The 16,928-nt window shown below is 44.1% G+C and overlaps 1 protein-coding gene across 1 annotated transcript in view; it reads left to right on the top strand.

Annotated features, from left to right (window-relative positions):
• Nucleotides 1–14,658, top strand: part of LOC108518812 (neuroblastoma breakpoint family member 4-like) — a 19,835-nt gene extending 5,177 nt beyond the window's left edge. The window contains 10 exon segments of the mRNA XM_017857454.1: nt 1,050–1,101; nt 1,958–2,097; nt 3,129–3,169; nt 3,171–3,181; nt 4,046–4,215; nt 5,231–5,282; nt 6,018–6,190; nt 9,185–9,409; nt 11,469–11,683; nt 14,593–14,658. Coding sequence (XP_017712943.1) covers nt 1,050–1,101; nt 1,958–2,097; nt 3,129–3,169; nt 3,171–3,181; nt 4,046–4,215; nt 5,231–5,282; nt 6,018–6,190; nt 9,185–9,409; nt 11,469–11,683; nt 14,593–14,658 — 1,145 coding nt within the window.
• The last annotated feature ends 2,270 nt before the right edge of the window (nt 14,659–16,928 follow it).

Here is a 16,928-nt window from a genome sequence, read left to right as displayed (position 1 = left end):
GAAAGAAAGAAAGAAAGAAAGAAAGAAAGAAAGAAAGAGAAAGAGAGAAAGAGAAAGAGAAAGGAAGGGAAGGGAAATAAAAGAAAAGAAAAGAAAAGAAACCGTGATGGGATATTGCACACAGAAAGCAAGAAAAGAAACTACGAGGGAATATTGCACACATTTATCCAAGGGTCAGAGAACTTTCCTCTCCTCCTTGGCCCACGGCATCAGTTTGTCTTCTTGGCCCCAATGTCAGCATATTGGACCACAGGCAGGTGTGACAAAGTCATAGCCATCTGTGTACAGGAGGTAGCTGTCAGGCCTTCTGGCTCGGTTCCTATGTCTCTTGTCACATGCAATAATGATTTGTGTCCCTGAACAATGTCCATGGAGTTTCTATGCCTGTCACATGCCACTGACAGTCTTGCCTGTGTATTTGGAGACGTTGTTTCTCTGGATTCGTTGTTCTCAGCCCCAGACTTGGTCTCCTTTAGGTCAGCTTGTCCCAGCTAAGCAGTCACCTTGAAAGCAGGACATAAACACTTCTACCTTTATCTTGCTTAGAAGTTTCCCTAAACAAGGCTGGGCCCTGAGTTCTTCACCCCATGAGTGGCCAATGTTTCTGTGTAGCACCGCAGATCCTTTTTTATGCAAGGGTTGTTAGAATTTATCCATCAGTTCAGTCTCCTATATAAATTTCTCTAACCATTCATTGACCATGATATTTGATGAGATAAATCGGTATAGCAACAACACTTCTGGAAAGTAGTTAGGGCAATTCTTGAATTCTTGTGAGAAAAGTTTTGTTTAACTGTTGGTGCAGACTTAGATCAGAGGAGAGGTGATTATGATCTACCAGACAAGGGAGATTTTGTTCCATGGGTCTGGAAAGAAGGCTCATCTACTTCTGACAAGACTTAATTTACGGTACCTTAGAACCTTCCTGTCAAAATGTCACATTCTTACACTGAAGATATTTATGTCTTGCACCATGACTGGGCGCTGATTTTGGCTTGTGTGAAGTGTGATTTCCTTACTGTGACCTGCTCTTCTGAATTTGTTTACAGAAAATCAAAATGATCATGAGGAAGAGGAGGGGAAAGCGCCAGTGCTCCCCAGGTAACTGGATTTGTGGACTGTTAGTTCAGTAATGACACCTGGACACCACGGATCCAGGGAAAATAGGAAGTGACGAATAGAATTGTCTCATCCATTCATCCAACTGCAAATTACTCCTTTAACAATGTTGTCTTCTTTATTGTGGTACTTGAATAGCTTTCATTTCTTAATCCCTCTCAAGCATGGGAACCGACAATCAGTTGAACCAGGTGAACTGACTAAACTCAGGGATTTCCTGATCTCACCTGTGGTCTCCCATGTGGTTAATCCAGAGTGAGATGCATATCTGCTTTCTCTCTGCTTTGTGTCAGCATGTTGGCAACTACTTAGTTGCAAGAGAGAAAATTAAAAATTTCATATGATGTCAAAATTTGAAAAAGGGGGAACTGAAAACACAGCATGTGTGTGTCTGGAATGCCTCAAGAGCTCTGTTCACTTGGATGATGCATGTAAATGTCAATGCCATTTGTGTGAAGGAAGTGAAGGCCTGTGTTAGTTCTCTCTGCTGCAGGTTATGCTGCTAGTTTACAGGGAGAGTCTGGGTCTCCTGCAACAACTCATTTGTGGCAAGTGCACTGAGCACCTGCTGCTCGCGTTTGCTCTGTCCCCAGGGCAGTCATATCCACCCCACATTTAGAAGGATGGGTTTTCTCTCTTGGAGGAGACTCCCCCTTTGCTTTCTCTGACCACTCCCTTTGTGTCCTATCAAATCACCTGAGACGCTCTGGTGTTGAGTCTGTCTTGATCTAATCTGCTGTTGTTCCTATCCTACCCGGCTCATCAGGAGGGTGCAGGAGTCTGACGAGAAGGGAGTCTTGCAGGACTTACTAGAGGAATGTGTTTTTTCTCATTCTAGACACCATGATATATCCAACTCTTACCCACATCATGAAGTCACTTTCTTGGCACTGGATGAAGAGAAAGTTGGCTCCGCTCAGGGTGTTGCCAGGGATTACTCCAATTCCAAATGGGATGAAACTCCACTTGGCTTCCTAGGTAGGCTCCCTATTCTTTCCACCACCACAATCTGTCCATATGAGAGATGTCATACCTTCAGGAAGACACTAATGCTTATATACAGGTTACGAACGGGCTCTAGGATTGGTTGAGGAGGCATGCCTAGGGTCAAGTTGTGCTCCATCCTCCTCCAAAACAACACATTGTCCTTCATCCTTTGCCCCATTGGCAAATCACTGTACCGTAAGGTGACCTGACAAATTCATAACCCACCTCTGCAGCCTGGTGGCAGGATGTATCCCAGCAGTCCTCCTGGTGTTAGATTTCATCTGTCATCTCACATGAAATCTTCTAATTTTCCCCTCCCAAAACAACCTGAGCTTCTCTTGCCCTGTCCCAAGGCCGCTGGCAGCCTTTACCTATATTCTTGGAGCTTGTCATTACCTCGTTCACTTCTCGTCAGGCTAGACTCCCCTCCCCTTTTAGCAGCTTGTCTTAGCTAAGAAGTCTCTGAGTACCAAGAACATAACACCCACTACCCTAGATTTTGTACTGTTCTGAAAGGAGGCAGGGCCCTGGAACTCCCTGCCACATGAAAGGCCAATGTATCCATGTTGCATTAGAGATGCCTTTGATTTAATCTAGTCCCTATAAAATGGGAGCATTCTACACAACACCGGACAACCAGCTATCTGAAGAAACCACTGCTGAATACTGCAGGAACCTGCTAGGCAAGCCATTTAGTAGTATCGCCCAAGGATCTGTTAGTAAGATAGGATATGGTTAGCATGTTTGCTGTGAACTCCCAGGACTGAAAGGGAGCTGTGATGATGACCTGTGCTATATCAGGGGGGATTTGCTCGCAATGCTCAGGAAAGCAAACCTAAGTGACTTCTCACAAGGGCTGGCACCCTGAGGCCCCTCCTGGAAAGGTTTATCTCAGCAATAGCGCTGTTATCAATCAACCAAGTATAATTTATGCCGCTAGGTAGGTTATGACACAAGGTTTGTAGCATGTATGATGGAATCCAGTTCATGTTGACCTGTCTTCCTTAATATTACTTGGCAGAAACAGCAAAATAATCTTGAAGAGGTGAAAGGAAAAGAAACGCGTTGATCCCAGGTAACTAAAAAAAATATCAGGGGCTACTCAATTCATGGGTGATACCTGTGGAACTCATATCCCGCAGAAAAACTTGAAAGTCGCTGAATATAGCGCTAATTCACCCTTCAGCAACCAGAAATGATCCTTGTCTAACGCATGTTTACATTTGCATTGTGTTACTTGCACCGCGTTGGCCTTTCGCTATTAACTTCTCAGGTCAGTACATAAAACCCAGTTGTTTCCCTGTGAACAATACTAATCAGCTGGCCGCCAGAGATTTCCATAAAGCAGCTAATCTCTTTCTTATGTCTTTTCAACCAAGCCTGAGATTCATATCTGATTCTGCTGGTTCTTGCATTAACATCAAGTGCTAGGCATTTCAACGGGCAAGGAAATTTAGGTAGCAAAAAATTACTGTTATACCGCCAGCACATAGTGAATGAGGAATAGGACCTTGATGCGCTGAGATTCTGGAGAATATTAGTTTTGCCTCAAAAGCTAATGTTTACTTGGTTGTCTACACATAAAATTAACACCATTTAAAAGAAGGAATGAAGCCTCCATTATGGAACAGGATATTCAGTAAGTTCACACCTTGCACGCATAGCAGAGAGAGACTCAGTCTCCTTCCTCCGAAAGTCGTGATCTGGCCACTTCGCTGAGCTCCTGGTGCTTCTCTCTCTCTCTCATCTCTCTTTCCCTCTCTCTGTATTGCAACCTACCCCAGGGCAACCACACTGTGACCCACCAAGAAGAGGAGAATATTGAACTCTTTAATGGGCTGCCCCATTTGTTTCTGCCATCACTCCCTCCTGCCTCATGTGCATCCAGCAGGGGCTCTGAAACTCCTTGGATTAATCCTTACTCCTTCCTACCTTACAGGCTCAGCAGGGGACCGCTGAGGGGGGACAAGCGTGAAGTCCCCCAGGAGTCACTGGATGGATGTTGCTTGACTCCTTCCATCCTTCCTGACCTACCTCACTCCTACCGCCCTTATGGGAGCACTTCGTACTGTTTTGAAGACAAGCAAGTCAGCTTGGCTCTTGTAGACAGTGAGTACTCCATTGTGAACACGATAAATCTCCAATTGGTGTCCCAGGTAGACTCCGTAATCCTTGCACCCCTGGCTGGACTGAGACGTGTCATTAGGGTGGGCAGGACTCACAGACAGGATGATTTGCATCAGAATCAAAAATCAAGTTTGAAGCACAGACATGGGGTGGGTCAGTGAGCTTTGCTCTCTTCCTCATCTCAGACCGGGCCTGTGTCACCCTGGGCCACTGTCACGACATTGACAAATTCACACCAACCTACGCAGCACGTGCCCAACAGGTATCTGTCAGGCCTCTTAATCTGAATAAGATTCATCTTGCCAGCTATTGTGTTCCTTACAAGTTTCTTTCTCCAGCCATGTCCTTTGAGATTCTATGCCAGCCCAAGGCCAGTGGCATCTTTGTCTACTTTTCATTAAACATATTACCTAGGTTTTAAAGAACCTAGCCTCATTCTCTGTGTCCTTGATGTTGGCCTGTTTTAGGTGAGCAGTACATTTGCTTTTGTTATGTGTCTAGAAACAAGACTGGGCCTTGTCACTCCTAGATATCACGAAATGCCAATGTCTCTTTGTAGTGCCAAAAATTCATTTTGATTTGAGGGTCTGTATATTCTCTCCTTCATTCTAATTTCAGTGTCTAAACTCCTTGCCACCGTGAACAATGTGGGTGTTTGATGACTGAAGGCTGAATATTGCAGTTTTCCTTTTAGAAAGCAATTGAGGTATTTGCCTTGAATTGGTGTGAAAAAATTGCATAACTATTTGCACAAAATCAGGATGGTTGATGTTGGGATAATGATCTACCAGAACAGGGAGATTTCATTCCTAGGCTCAGGGAAGAAAACCAAGGCATCTCTCTCATGATAGGACCTCAGGCCTCCTGGAATATTTCACATTGTCTTGTTCTCCCACTGAGGAAACTGATGTTCCTATGTTAGGACTGCACAGTGGATTGTTTGTGTGTGTAGGAGAACCTGCTTAATGTGTCTGTCTCTGTCTGAATTTACTTGCAGAAATTGAAAAGGATCAAGAGGAGGTAGAAGATCAAGACCCACCGTGCCCCAGGTAACTCTGAGGAATCATGGACAGTTAATTCAGTGTTGATATCTGGAGTCTCAGATGCAGGGAAAATCAGAGTGTGTAGAATATACCTGTTCCGTCTGTTCAGCCAACCATGAAATAGCCATATTCATAAGGTTGACTCTTTTCATTGTACACCTGTATCTGTATTTCTTCCTTAATAATTCCTTTCAATTCTATTAATCTGCATTCAGTTGACTCTGTTGAACTGATCAGTCACAGACATTTTCTGCAGTCCCCTTTTCTGTCCTTTTTGATTAAAGTGGAGTTGCACACCTGATGTCTGCCTCCTTGGCATTACCATGTTTACAAGTATTTGACAGTACCATGTTTACAAGTATTTGACAGCAGGAAAGTTAATGAAAATAACGCATGTCATGCTACAATGTTGAGAACAAGAGATGCTGAGGATACAGGAACTCTGTGAAGACTCAAGAGCCTGTATTCATTTGGCCAATGATGCTAATTTCAAGAAAATGTATGCAACAGTTTCCCACAGGGATCACTCCATTTCCTTCCTCCCCAGCTCATTTCCTGCCCAGTGCACTGAAAGCCTCTCACGCTCTGTCTCCTGCTCGAGACAGGGAAGGATGGTTGTATCTCCCTGAGGGGACTGTACTTTGCTTCCTCTGGGCCTTCCTGAGGGCCTCCCTATAGAACCAGCTGGGCGTAGTGGTGTTGGTTCTGTCTGGCGTTTATCTTCTGTCTTCTTTACCCCAGGCTCAGCCAGGAGCTTCCAGAGGTGAAGGAGCAGGAAATCCCAGAGGACTCCATGGATGAAGTTTACTTGAGTCCTTTAGTTCACCGTGACCTGTCTGACTGCCATCACCCTTATAGCAGCACCTTGTCCTCATTGGAGGATCACCTTGTCTGCTCTGCTCTGGATATAGCCTGTGAGTACTCCAGCCTGGAGGTCACTCCACTGTCCTCCCAGGCAGCCTCTATATGTTTTGTTTCTGCAACTTGTGCAGCTGAGAGAGATCACCTCTGCAGGCAGGCCCTATACACTGAGCCTGTTTTGAATTTGGCTCTTGGGTCCAGTTTTAAGCACAGACATCCACTGGGTAGAACTTCCACTTCTCCTGTCCCAAGTGCCTCCTCTGTCACCTGGCTCCTTCTCACAAGAGCAGGCTGTGGGTATCAAAATAGGCCAGAGAGGGGTGTGGTGAGGGCTTATTGCAAAGCTTTGGCCACAGTAGCTTAGCTAAAGAAATTTATATAACAGACCTCCTTCTTTAAGATAGGGAAACTCTCTTTCCTGAAATTATGTTGCTAACTACATGCCCTTTTCTCTGGCCATCCAGATATGCTCGGAGTTTTTACCAATTATTTAGAGGCCTGTTTCATGATTCCTGTGTCCCAAGCTAGATTCTCTTCTTCAGGAATCCCCAGCCCTGGGGCCATGGGCCATTACGGGTCCATGACCTGTTAGGAACTGGGCCGCAGAGCAGGAGGTGAGCAGTGAGAGAGCTTTTCAGCCTGGATGCCACCTCCTGTCAGATCAGCAGTGGCATTAGATTCTCACAGGAGCTCGAACCCTATTGTGAATTGCACATGCCAGGAATCTGGATTGTGCTTTCCTTATGAGAATCTAATGCCTGATGATCTGTCACTGTCTCCCAGTGACTGTCACCCCCAGATGAGACCATCTAGTTGCAGGAAAATGAGCTTAAGGCTCCCACTGATTCTACATTATGGTGAGTTGTATAATTATTTCATTATATATTACAATGTAATATTTGTAGAAATAAAGTGCACAGTAAATGTAATGTGCCTGAATCATCCCAAAACCATCTCCCCTAACCTGGTCCCTGAAAAACTGTCTTCCATGAAACCAGACCCTGGTGCTAAAAAAGGCTGGGGACTGCGGCTCTACTTCCTCTGAGGGGTCTTCCCTCCACTGACACAGTCCAGCGTCCCTTCCTTTATGTGTGGCCAGGCTTGCATCCTCTGCAGAGCTCCAGTGGTTTTCTCCACATGTGGGTTTTTAGCTTCAATCAAGTTTTGGTCTCAGTGCTACATTCTCATGAAAATCATCAACAACTAGTGTCCCTCATGAGGTTCTGGCGTAACCGATGAGCAAAGCAGAGTTGTTCCTGTCCCCATGACGTCCAGAAAACCCTTCCTCTGAGCAAGTGCCCCATGAGATAGCAGCTCCACAGGATGTGTAAAAACAAAATCCAGTTTTCATTTCTTCTTGCTCATTCTCTTTTTTTTTAACTTCAATTCTGGGAATTTGATGTGGATTGCTGGGGATTTTACCCATTACATTATCTTCTAGTAAGAGCAAGTAACTCTGTGATGTCCCCCAGTATATTGGATTATGTTGTAATAAAATTAGCAAAAATGCCAGGTGTGGTGATTCACACCTGTAATTCCAGCACTTCGAGAGGCCAAGGAGGTGGATCACCTGAGCACAGGAGTTTGAGACCAGCATGGGTAACGTGGTGAAACCCTGTCTCTACAAAAAAAATTAGCAGGGCATGGTGGTACACACCTGTAGTCCCAGCTTCTCGGGAGGCTGAGGTGGAAGGATCACCTGAGCCTGGTTAGTTGAGGCTGCACGGAGCTACGATAGCACCACTGCACTGCAGCTTGAGCAACAAAGTGAAACCCTGTGTCACACACTCACACACACACACAAACACAGGCACACACACAAAAAGAAACTAGCAACAAAGATGTTGGCCTCTATTCTATTTTGGTCAGTAAGTACCTTTCATACTGGGACCATCCCCGTTCCTATTTTGCATTTCTCCCTGAGTTTCAAAACAGCAAATGCTTTTCTAGAATCACAGTGATTCACGAAACAATTAAAATACACACTGACCTTGCACCTGCTGTATGCCCTGACCCTTGCAAGCAAGCTCTGTCCTGCTATAACCCATTCAGGTCTCAAAGGACACTCCCAAGTGGGCAGTGGCATTTGCATATTAGAGCTGAGGACACTGAGGCGTTTTTAAGAAAACTTAGAAAACCTTGCAGAGAATGAAGATGTGGAGAGGGGAGGAGAGAGAGGAGCCCCCAGCAACGTGGATCCGGCCCTGCGGGCCCAGTCCCCCTCCTGAGCCCAACCTGGACTGGCGTAAGGTCATTGGAAGTCTTTTCTTAGTCCACTCAGAATGCTATTCCTCTCCCTGGGGAAATGGAAACAATTTGTTTAAGGGGTGCCACCCGAACCCCACTGGAGGAGTGGGTAATGTGAGGATCGTGTCCTCTGTGACCTTCCTAAGGAACCGCACATGCTGATCTGTGGCTCTTGTGGCCCCTGAATTTCCAGGAAGGGACTGGTCCCTCTCCTGCATTGCCTCTGTCTGCTGACACCTACTATATGGCAATAGGATGGATATGTGTGGGTAGAGGGTCAAACCATTATAGGCAATGGGAAATTCAAAATGTCCCAGAACCCATAAAAGTTTGCCTCACTTAGTGTTTGGTCTGTGGCATCCCAGCCCCCTTTTGCGTGGTTCTTTCTCAAAGCCTCACAGTTCTAATTCTTGGCCTGTTCTTACATCCCTGTGTGTGAAGAAAAACAGCTCCTCCTCTCCTGTGCTCTGAGGCCTCTCTAGAACCTTCCCTCTTGTCACAAGAAAGAATTGAATAATAAGAGAATAATTGTGATGGTCTTGTTAGACAATCCAAAGCCCTCTGGGCTGAAGCAAAGGTTTTTCATTTCAGGGACACCCCAGCCTGGGCCCCTGCCATGTCAGCGTCCCCAGGCACAGACAGGAAATGTCACGTCACCTGCATTTACATGATGTCTGTCTGTGTGGCGTGGGTCACTGGGTGGCTTTACTGACAGCAGGGACATTGGGGATGGGTGTTCTAGGCGTGCTTAACAAAGGGAAAATTCAGATTATTCCTACTGAAGCCCCTTCTCCTTTCAGCTCCCACCAAGACGGCCTGTCCCCAAGGGACTTGGAGTGGAGACTTGAGCCACCCCCTGTCAGAGGTGCACATTTCACATGCACAGCTGGAACCAAGCACCCTGGTGCCCAGTTGTCTGCGACTACAGCTGGATCAAGGGAATGGCTTGGCCATGCGGGGCCCTTCCTCCACCATCTGCAGCTTCGCAGCCAACACTGATTCTGGGAACCAATGGAACTTCCAAGGTAGGGAAGGAAACGGAGTCATGAAGCTCTAATCCAGGTGTTGGTGGTCACAGTGCTGTGGGTAGAGGAGAGAATGGGGCCTCCCATGCTTCCTCAGGGTCAAGCTGAAATTCACAATGCTACAACCCAGTGAGATGAGCAAAGGCCTGGAGCTTAGGACCAAATCTGCTCTCAGGTCCTGGGTTTGCCACTTTCTGCTTGTTGACTTTGGCCAAGGTTTTTGTCTTTTTGCTATTTACATCTCTGTTCCCTCATCTGAAAAATAATATCTACCTGTAATCATTATTGGGAATATTAATTATGAAAATTTCCAAAGGGCTTGATTCCATAAGAATTGCCCAATAAACTTATGAATGGGTGTTATCTAATCCTTTTAAGATCTTTCTGCTCAATTTACACTTAGAAAGTGACTTCACGGATGATGTCTCCTGTGAGGTAGAGCAGTTATGAAGATCTCTGCTTTCTAGGGCCCCTCTTCCTTTCCTTTCTCACACAGACTCCTCTGCCAGTTTTCTTCCTCTCCTTCCCCATCCCTCATGAAGCCAATGTTCCCCTATCAGCACTTTCAGTAACAACCTATGAGGCACATGGAGTAACAGTGTAAATCCTGGGCCCACACTCAGTCTCCTGACATGTCCAGCTTCTTCTGCTTTTTCTTCTGCTTTTTTTGAAATAAAAGGGCAACTTTCACATGGAAAGTGTTCACATCAGTGTCTTTTATGAAATTCCATTTAGTTCAAATTCTCCACTCATGTCCACGGCCATGTCCTCAGTTTCCGTCTCCCAGGGATCCACTTCCGCTCAGATTTCCTTAAAACCTGGGTCGTGTTCATTCTCACTCTCCGTCCCACTCAGTATCTCCTCCTGGAGCCCCTGGGGCTGCCTGGTGCTCATCTGTCAGGCGATGCCCTCAGCTGAGGAATGAGGGGACCCCCGTCCTCAGGAGGAGGGAGGGTTGCGTGAGATAACGAGCACCATCTGGACCCATGGAGAGGGCACATGGAAGGCGCTCAGGGAGTGTTGGGGGATATGCAGTCCCTGACACGTGCTGGGATGACTTAAACTGATTTCTTCCCACTGGACTCTCCTTTGCTTATCTATGGATTCTCATGCCCCCAGCCAAGACTCACCCCACTGGCTCAGACACACTCCCTCTTGCACACTTTCCCTGGAGTCCAGAGCCTGAACCAGGCCCCAGGTAAGAAGAAAGAGTGAATGCCTTCTGTTTCATTAATATTTTGCTTCACCTGGTGATTTCTCCCTGCTGTCTACCAGGTCATCTGTTTCTCTCACACCTTTTCTTTCTCATTCTTCTCATGTCTCTAATTTTTTTTCCAATTTGAATGGACTAGAATAGTGATGACACTGTTACATTCAATCTCTCCAAAATCCCTATATAACATTTATTCTTTAAACCAACATGTACAGATACATGCATTTCTTTAAATTAACATGTACAGATTTATATCATTTGTCCTATTATGTGTGACTATGCATATCTGGTGTGTATGCTATCTACGGTACATATATATATGTAGTAAATCATATAATGATACATCTTTTGTAAATTATCTAGGTTTAGTCTTCCTGGTTCTTTCCTCTCATCAGCTGCTGTCACCTCTGTCTGGTCTCACCTCTGTGCCACATGGGCTGCCACCCTGCCAGACCCTTCCATTCCCATCTCCTGTTTGAACCCAGCTCTGATTTAACTTGATTTTTGTAATCTCTGCTCTCCCCAAAGCATACCCTACATACAGTGTTATTTCCTTGCCTTTGCCTTATCTACCTGGAAGCTATTTGTGTTTCTTAATCCTATGTTTCTTGAATATTTTTGTGAATTGGCAGTGCCTTTGGCTCCTGGCAATCTTACCATTGCTCAGTAATGTAGGAAAGATCAAGAAAAAAGAAAATATTAAAGTGACTCTATTGGCTTCCCCTCACCCTTTGGACTTTCTTCTCCAAGGCCACTTTCCTGATTTGATGTCCTCCGGGTGGAAGAGAAAGTCACAGTAAGATCATGGGTGCCAGTGGATCCTATTGGCTGTGGTTTTATTTTCAGAGCTGGTTGTAGAGCCCTCCCTGCGGATGAAGAACCCTCCCCAGATGGAAGATGATGCACTTGAAGGCTCAGCAGACAACACAAAAGGGCGTGAAGTCATTGGCCAGATTCATGCCTCCAGTGTCCTGAAACCAAAGATCATCAAAAGAAAACTCCCGCTCAGCAAGCGGAGACTGGCATGCAGATTCCCTGGCCTGCAAGCTTAGGGTGCAGAGGTAATCACATCTATGGCTGATAGCTGCACTCACTTCTTATTTCTCTGTCTATAGTGACAGCTCATTCTCCCACTGCTTTTTCATTTCAATTTGTTCTCTCCAACAGCTGCTTGAACCTATGTCTGGTCTTACCTCTGTGTCCCATGGGCTCCCACCCTGACAGGCCCTTTCTCTCCTCATGTTCTCTTTGCTCTCTGAACTCTGCTCTATTCCTTCTTCTAGTGTCTTGAGAGTCCCTCTCATGGCCACGGGAGAGCCAGGCCTCCTTGTCCTCATCCAAGTGCATAGTTTAAGCTGCTGAACACAGGGTTGTTTGCCCGGAATCACACATTCTCTTGGGAAATTTACCTTTCCTCCCTGCATCCCAAACTCCATTGCCTCTTTCAGCAGAAATCATTGCTTTAGTACATCATTTACACATCGATTTTCCTGTTGAGTCTTCTTTTGAGCAACCCAACTAAGTCAACACTTGATCATCACTTGTTCCTGTCAGCGGGAAGTGTTAAAACTAAGCACAAAGAGCCCCACTTAGGAAACTAAATCAGAACCGGGGTCACAGGTGGGAGTTCCCCACTGGCCTGGAGTCAGGTTTGTCTTCAGCCCCAGATGTGCAGCCTAGTGGCAACGTGGATGGAGTTGCCAGGGTCTCAGTGTTCTCACCTCATGGACTCACTTGAGCTGACGTTAACTGGAGAACGTTTATGACATTCTAAAGGGACATCAGTTCTAAAGTACATGCAGAGGGCAGGACTTCAAAACTGCATACATCATGAAGTTCATCATTCTAACCTCTCTCCTTTTTATTCTCATTTCCACTTCTACAAGTCCAGTGAAGGGTCTAAAATGCAAGTCAGATGCATCTTGAGGCCAGTGTATATGAGAAAGCATTTTACGAATTAACTTTGAGAAAAGTGACTCCAGGACCAGCTTTATGCATACACAAGATGATAGACAAGAATCTGTCTACAGGACAATGTTTGCTTTGGTCCAGCCCAATTGATAAGAGAGAGATTTAACTGAAATTGTCAGAAAGAAGGCTACAATCCATGGAACCACTGGGAACAAAACCAATCATGAGATAAATGGGGAAAGGAAAGAAAATCATGGGAAATTGGGCTGGTCCATTTAGTATCTCTAAATCCTGCTGCCATGTAATAAGCACCTGGTGAGATTTCAATTAAGATGAATGCCTTGAACTCACACCTCGAGATTCTCACTTATATGACCTGGGGTGTGGTTTGAGCATCTGTAGTTTTAAAATGCTCCCATGTGACTCTAATATGTGGCTAAAGATGAGAAGGATCCCTGGTCTACTGTGACCTCAGGTTAGTGGCATGGAAGTGTCACATACGTGTGGCTATCCACACGTATCTATTAGCCTTTCATGGGATCTGTATTCTGCTCTCAGTAGTGCTGTTTGTAAAGTATAGAAAAAAATACAAGAAAATTAATAGATTAGACTTTTAGCATCTGCTTGAAGCACACTTGCTCAATTTTGAATACAAGTAAGAAACAGTCATTATATTAACACCTAATGTACAGAAATAATACCTCCTGCATTACATATAGTGGAATTTAGTATTTTCTTTTGCATTTTAAAAGAAAATTTCCACTTTACATTTCCCCACACCCATTTTATAGCCCACTAGTGGACTCACCACTGCAATGTGAAAATTTTACTTTTGGTCAATTATTAACCTTCCATGAAATCCCCAAAGAGAACTCACTGGTTTCACTTTTCCTGAAGAGAATACAATAACAAAGTAAGACTGAAAATCTGCAGGAGATTGGAATACTTCTTCATTGCCTCTCTTCCAACACTAGCATAAATATTAAAAGGAAACCTTCCCAAAATGTACTAGGGGAAACAGTAAGTGGGAGGGGAGAGAAATCGTAGTAAAACAAAAACATAATCCATTCACTTTGTACTTCAGAGTTTCTTGCTCTAGAATTGAGAATACTTTCTAGAAATGCCTTAAGGTGGAACACAGATGTGAAATCAATTTCAGGGACTTAGGAAAAATATGGTTGGGCCGTGGTTACAGTCCCCGCTTTCTCTTTGCTAACACCATTTTGAGTCTCTTTTAAAAATTCCCTTTCTTTCCTGATCCCCTTTGGACAATACTTATAATTATCTTTTTTTTTTTTTTTTTAACCAGCAAAGAAGGCAGCAGGCAGCAGCAATATCATATTTATTTCTAGAACCTTATTCCTGTCCTAGTCAAGGTGACCCAACCGCCTCTCATGACTGTTGAGACCTCCAGATTGGAGCCTTTCCTCTCGCTTTCTCCAATCTTTATTGAAACAGCCTTAGTGGATAGATTCTAATTCCTGGGTTGTCAATAGCAAGTCATGTGCCCTTAGTTCAGTCTTACCCCTGTGGCATCACTGATCCTCTGTTGTAAAAGATGGACCTGGACGTGGATGTTGTCTGAGGTTCCTGCTGCTTCTCATATCCATGGTTCTTCCCATGGCCCTCCTGTTCCTCCCTAGAAGACTAGGACATGGAGTTGTAATGGGGTGGGTTTCTCTGCAAAAGGTCCCTCTTCTGCTCCTCTCTGCTTCTTGGCAGGCATGATGGATGCTGAGCACATCCTCACTGGGAGGAAAAGCCATCACTCTGCTCCAGACAGAGGGGATCAGAAGGAAAGGGGCCGATGTTCCCCGCTGCTGGTTGGGCATAGGCGCGGTCCCTATATCCTGCACCCCAAGGAGTTCAGGGAAGTTAATGAGCTTTTTCCTCTCACTTGTGGATCCCTTCAGCCAGCCCATGGCTCACCTTTCAGCTAATCCTCCCAGCAGGAGATCAGTTTGCCCCTGAGATATCACTACTTAGCAATCCCTCCAGACAACCATCAGGAGGACCTGACACAAATGTTCATTTGATTTTTTCTCTCTCTCCCCTACAGATACCAAATACTGCTGGAAGGATGCAAAGGATGAAAGGATGTCACAAAAGTAGCTTTTCCACTTGATGAAAACAACTAAAACAGCAAAGCAAGTTCAAGTCCAAACACAACCCTGCAGGGATCCTTCACTGAGGACTGAATTTTAGACACAGAATACTCTTGATGATTTCAACCCACTACAATCCTTTGATTTGAGAAGCCACAGTCCATCCCCCTCCAATTGTGATCAATACCTAGGAAGACCAATGCCCAGATGGACAAACAACATTGACAGGCCTTAACGCTTCTCCTCTCAATTCCCATTGTGTAGAGAACAGGAGTCAAGAGCTGCTGGTAGGAGACTGCATGTCAGCCAGGACTCTGCCAGGGCAGAGTATGAACAATGCCATGTTCTTGCTGAAAACGCTTAGCCTGAGTTTCATAGGAGGTAATCCTCAGACAACTGCAGAATGTAGAACATTGAACAGGACAACTGAGCTGTCTCCTTCAAACAGTCCATGTCACCACCAAGAACACAACAAAAAGGAGAAGAGACATTTTGGGTTCAAAAGAGTAAAAGACTAGGTATCTTATGCTTTTTTAGTCATTTTGAACCTAAAACATCTCTTTATCTTTTTATTGTTGTCATTGATGGTGGTGACATGGACTTGTTTGTAGAGGACAGGTCAGCTGTCTGGCTCGATGGTCTACATTCTGAAGTTACCTAAAAATGTCCTCATGATTAAATTCAGCATAAACATTTTGCCAGGAACACTGCAGAGTCCATGCTGTGAGCTTCCTACCTCAGTCCATCTACAGGCAGAGAAGGCCCAGTGTGTACATCCCCATTGTGGTGATACTAGGATAGTCACTTGGTAAAGGAGGCATCTAGGAGCTCTGTCCCTTATAAAGGCATCTTGTTTATAATTAATTTAGAAAGTGGTTTGAAATAGTATAAATATCCTGTATTCTAACAATCTTCCTCTAAGTATTTTATCATCAATTAATCACCCCTGCCTGTGTCAGTTATTATATTTATGTTTTTACATTGGAAATTGTCTTTCTCAAAATTTTACTATATGCTTGTCTTTGCTGGCATTCTGTCATAGAAAAGAGCATTCCCTGCCCAAAGTTTAACTTTCATCCAAAATTAATTTTAGTCTATTAAAGTTAAAATGTTTTAAGTTTTAAATCTCTTTAATTAAATTGTTTTGCCTATCACCCTGGACTAGTAGATTTTTTTACATACAATGTTTTAAGCTTTTATTTTATTATTGGTTTTTGTGGATAAGAATATAGATTAATAAAAACCTTATTTACCTGTTTATATTCTAAACTGTTCCATATTTTAGTCTTATTTATCATGTGTAGTAGATTGTATTTACTGTATTTCTTTGTCGATGTTATTTGTTTTCTTTGTGTGTTTGTGTGTGTGTACATGTGTGTGCCTTTTGTTTGTTATTTAGGAATCATTGTATAGATCCTATTTAACATTGCACTAAAAAGTTTTTGACATCACTCGTCCCCTTTTAACCTAACACATTTCTAATATTTGGTTTACACATTTTAAATTATATCTTTCAACTTCATTTTTAACACTAACAATCAAAGACATTATTTTCCTCTTCTCTGGCCTCTTTACCTGCCATTTCTGATAGTGTTATTTCAACCCAAACATATGCCAGTGACAGCCTCTGTCTCCCAACTTGTCCCCACCTTGGTTTTTGGTTTAGATCCACAATTAAATACATTGCTGCTCACGAGCTATTCAAAAGTGCATGTCCTAGGCATCACTTACTGAGTAGCATTCATCCTTAACCATGTCCTCATGAGAGAATCAGTTCTCACTGACTTTTGCATCCTTAATAAACTTTTCCCACTGCCTTGGTACATGGACGCCTCACTTGATATAAGATACTTACCAAAAGTGATTTTTCTTGAGATTTTAGGAAACATTGTCTTGCTTTCAGCGACATGCATGGTGTGTGTTCTCATTCTGGGATTCTATTTTGTTCTACCAGGACCTCCAATTTCTGCCAGTTACTTCATTCATTCTCTTCACCACAAACTTCCAGAGGACACTTCCTTTGTCATAGTGTCTCTACCACTCCTGCTGAACAAGCTTGGGTATGTATAAAAACTGAGGCCGAGGGAGAAAATTTTTGCAATCTACTCATCTGACAAAGGGCTAATATCCAGAACCTATAAAGAACTCAATCAAATTTACAAGAAAAAACAACAACCCCATCAAAAAGTGGGCAAAGGATATGAACAGACATTTCTCAAAAGAAGACATTCATACAGCCAACAGACACATGAAAAAATGCTCATCATCACTGGCCATCAGAGAAATGCAA

Source organism: Rhinopithecus bieti, unplaced genomic scaffold (genome assembly GCF_001698545.2).
Source record: "Rhinopithecus bieti isolate Rb0 unplaced genomic scaffold, ASM169854v2 scaffold_46482, whole genome shotgun sequence".
NCBI classification, from domain to species: domain Eukaryota; kingdom Metazoa; phylum Chordata; class Mammalia; order Primates; family Cercopithecidae; genus Rhinopithecus; species Rhinopithecus bieti.
Note: the sequence above shows the minus strand (reverse complement) of the source record. Positions and strands in the feature narration are given on the sequence as shown.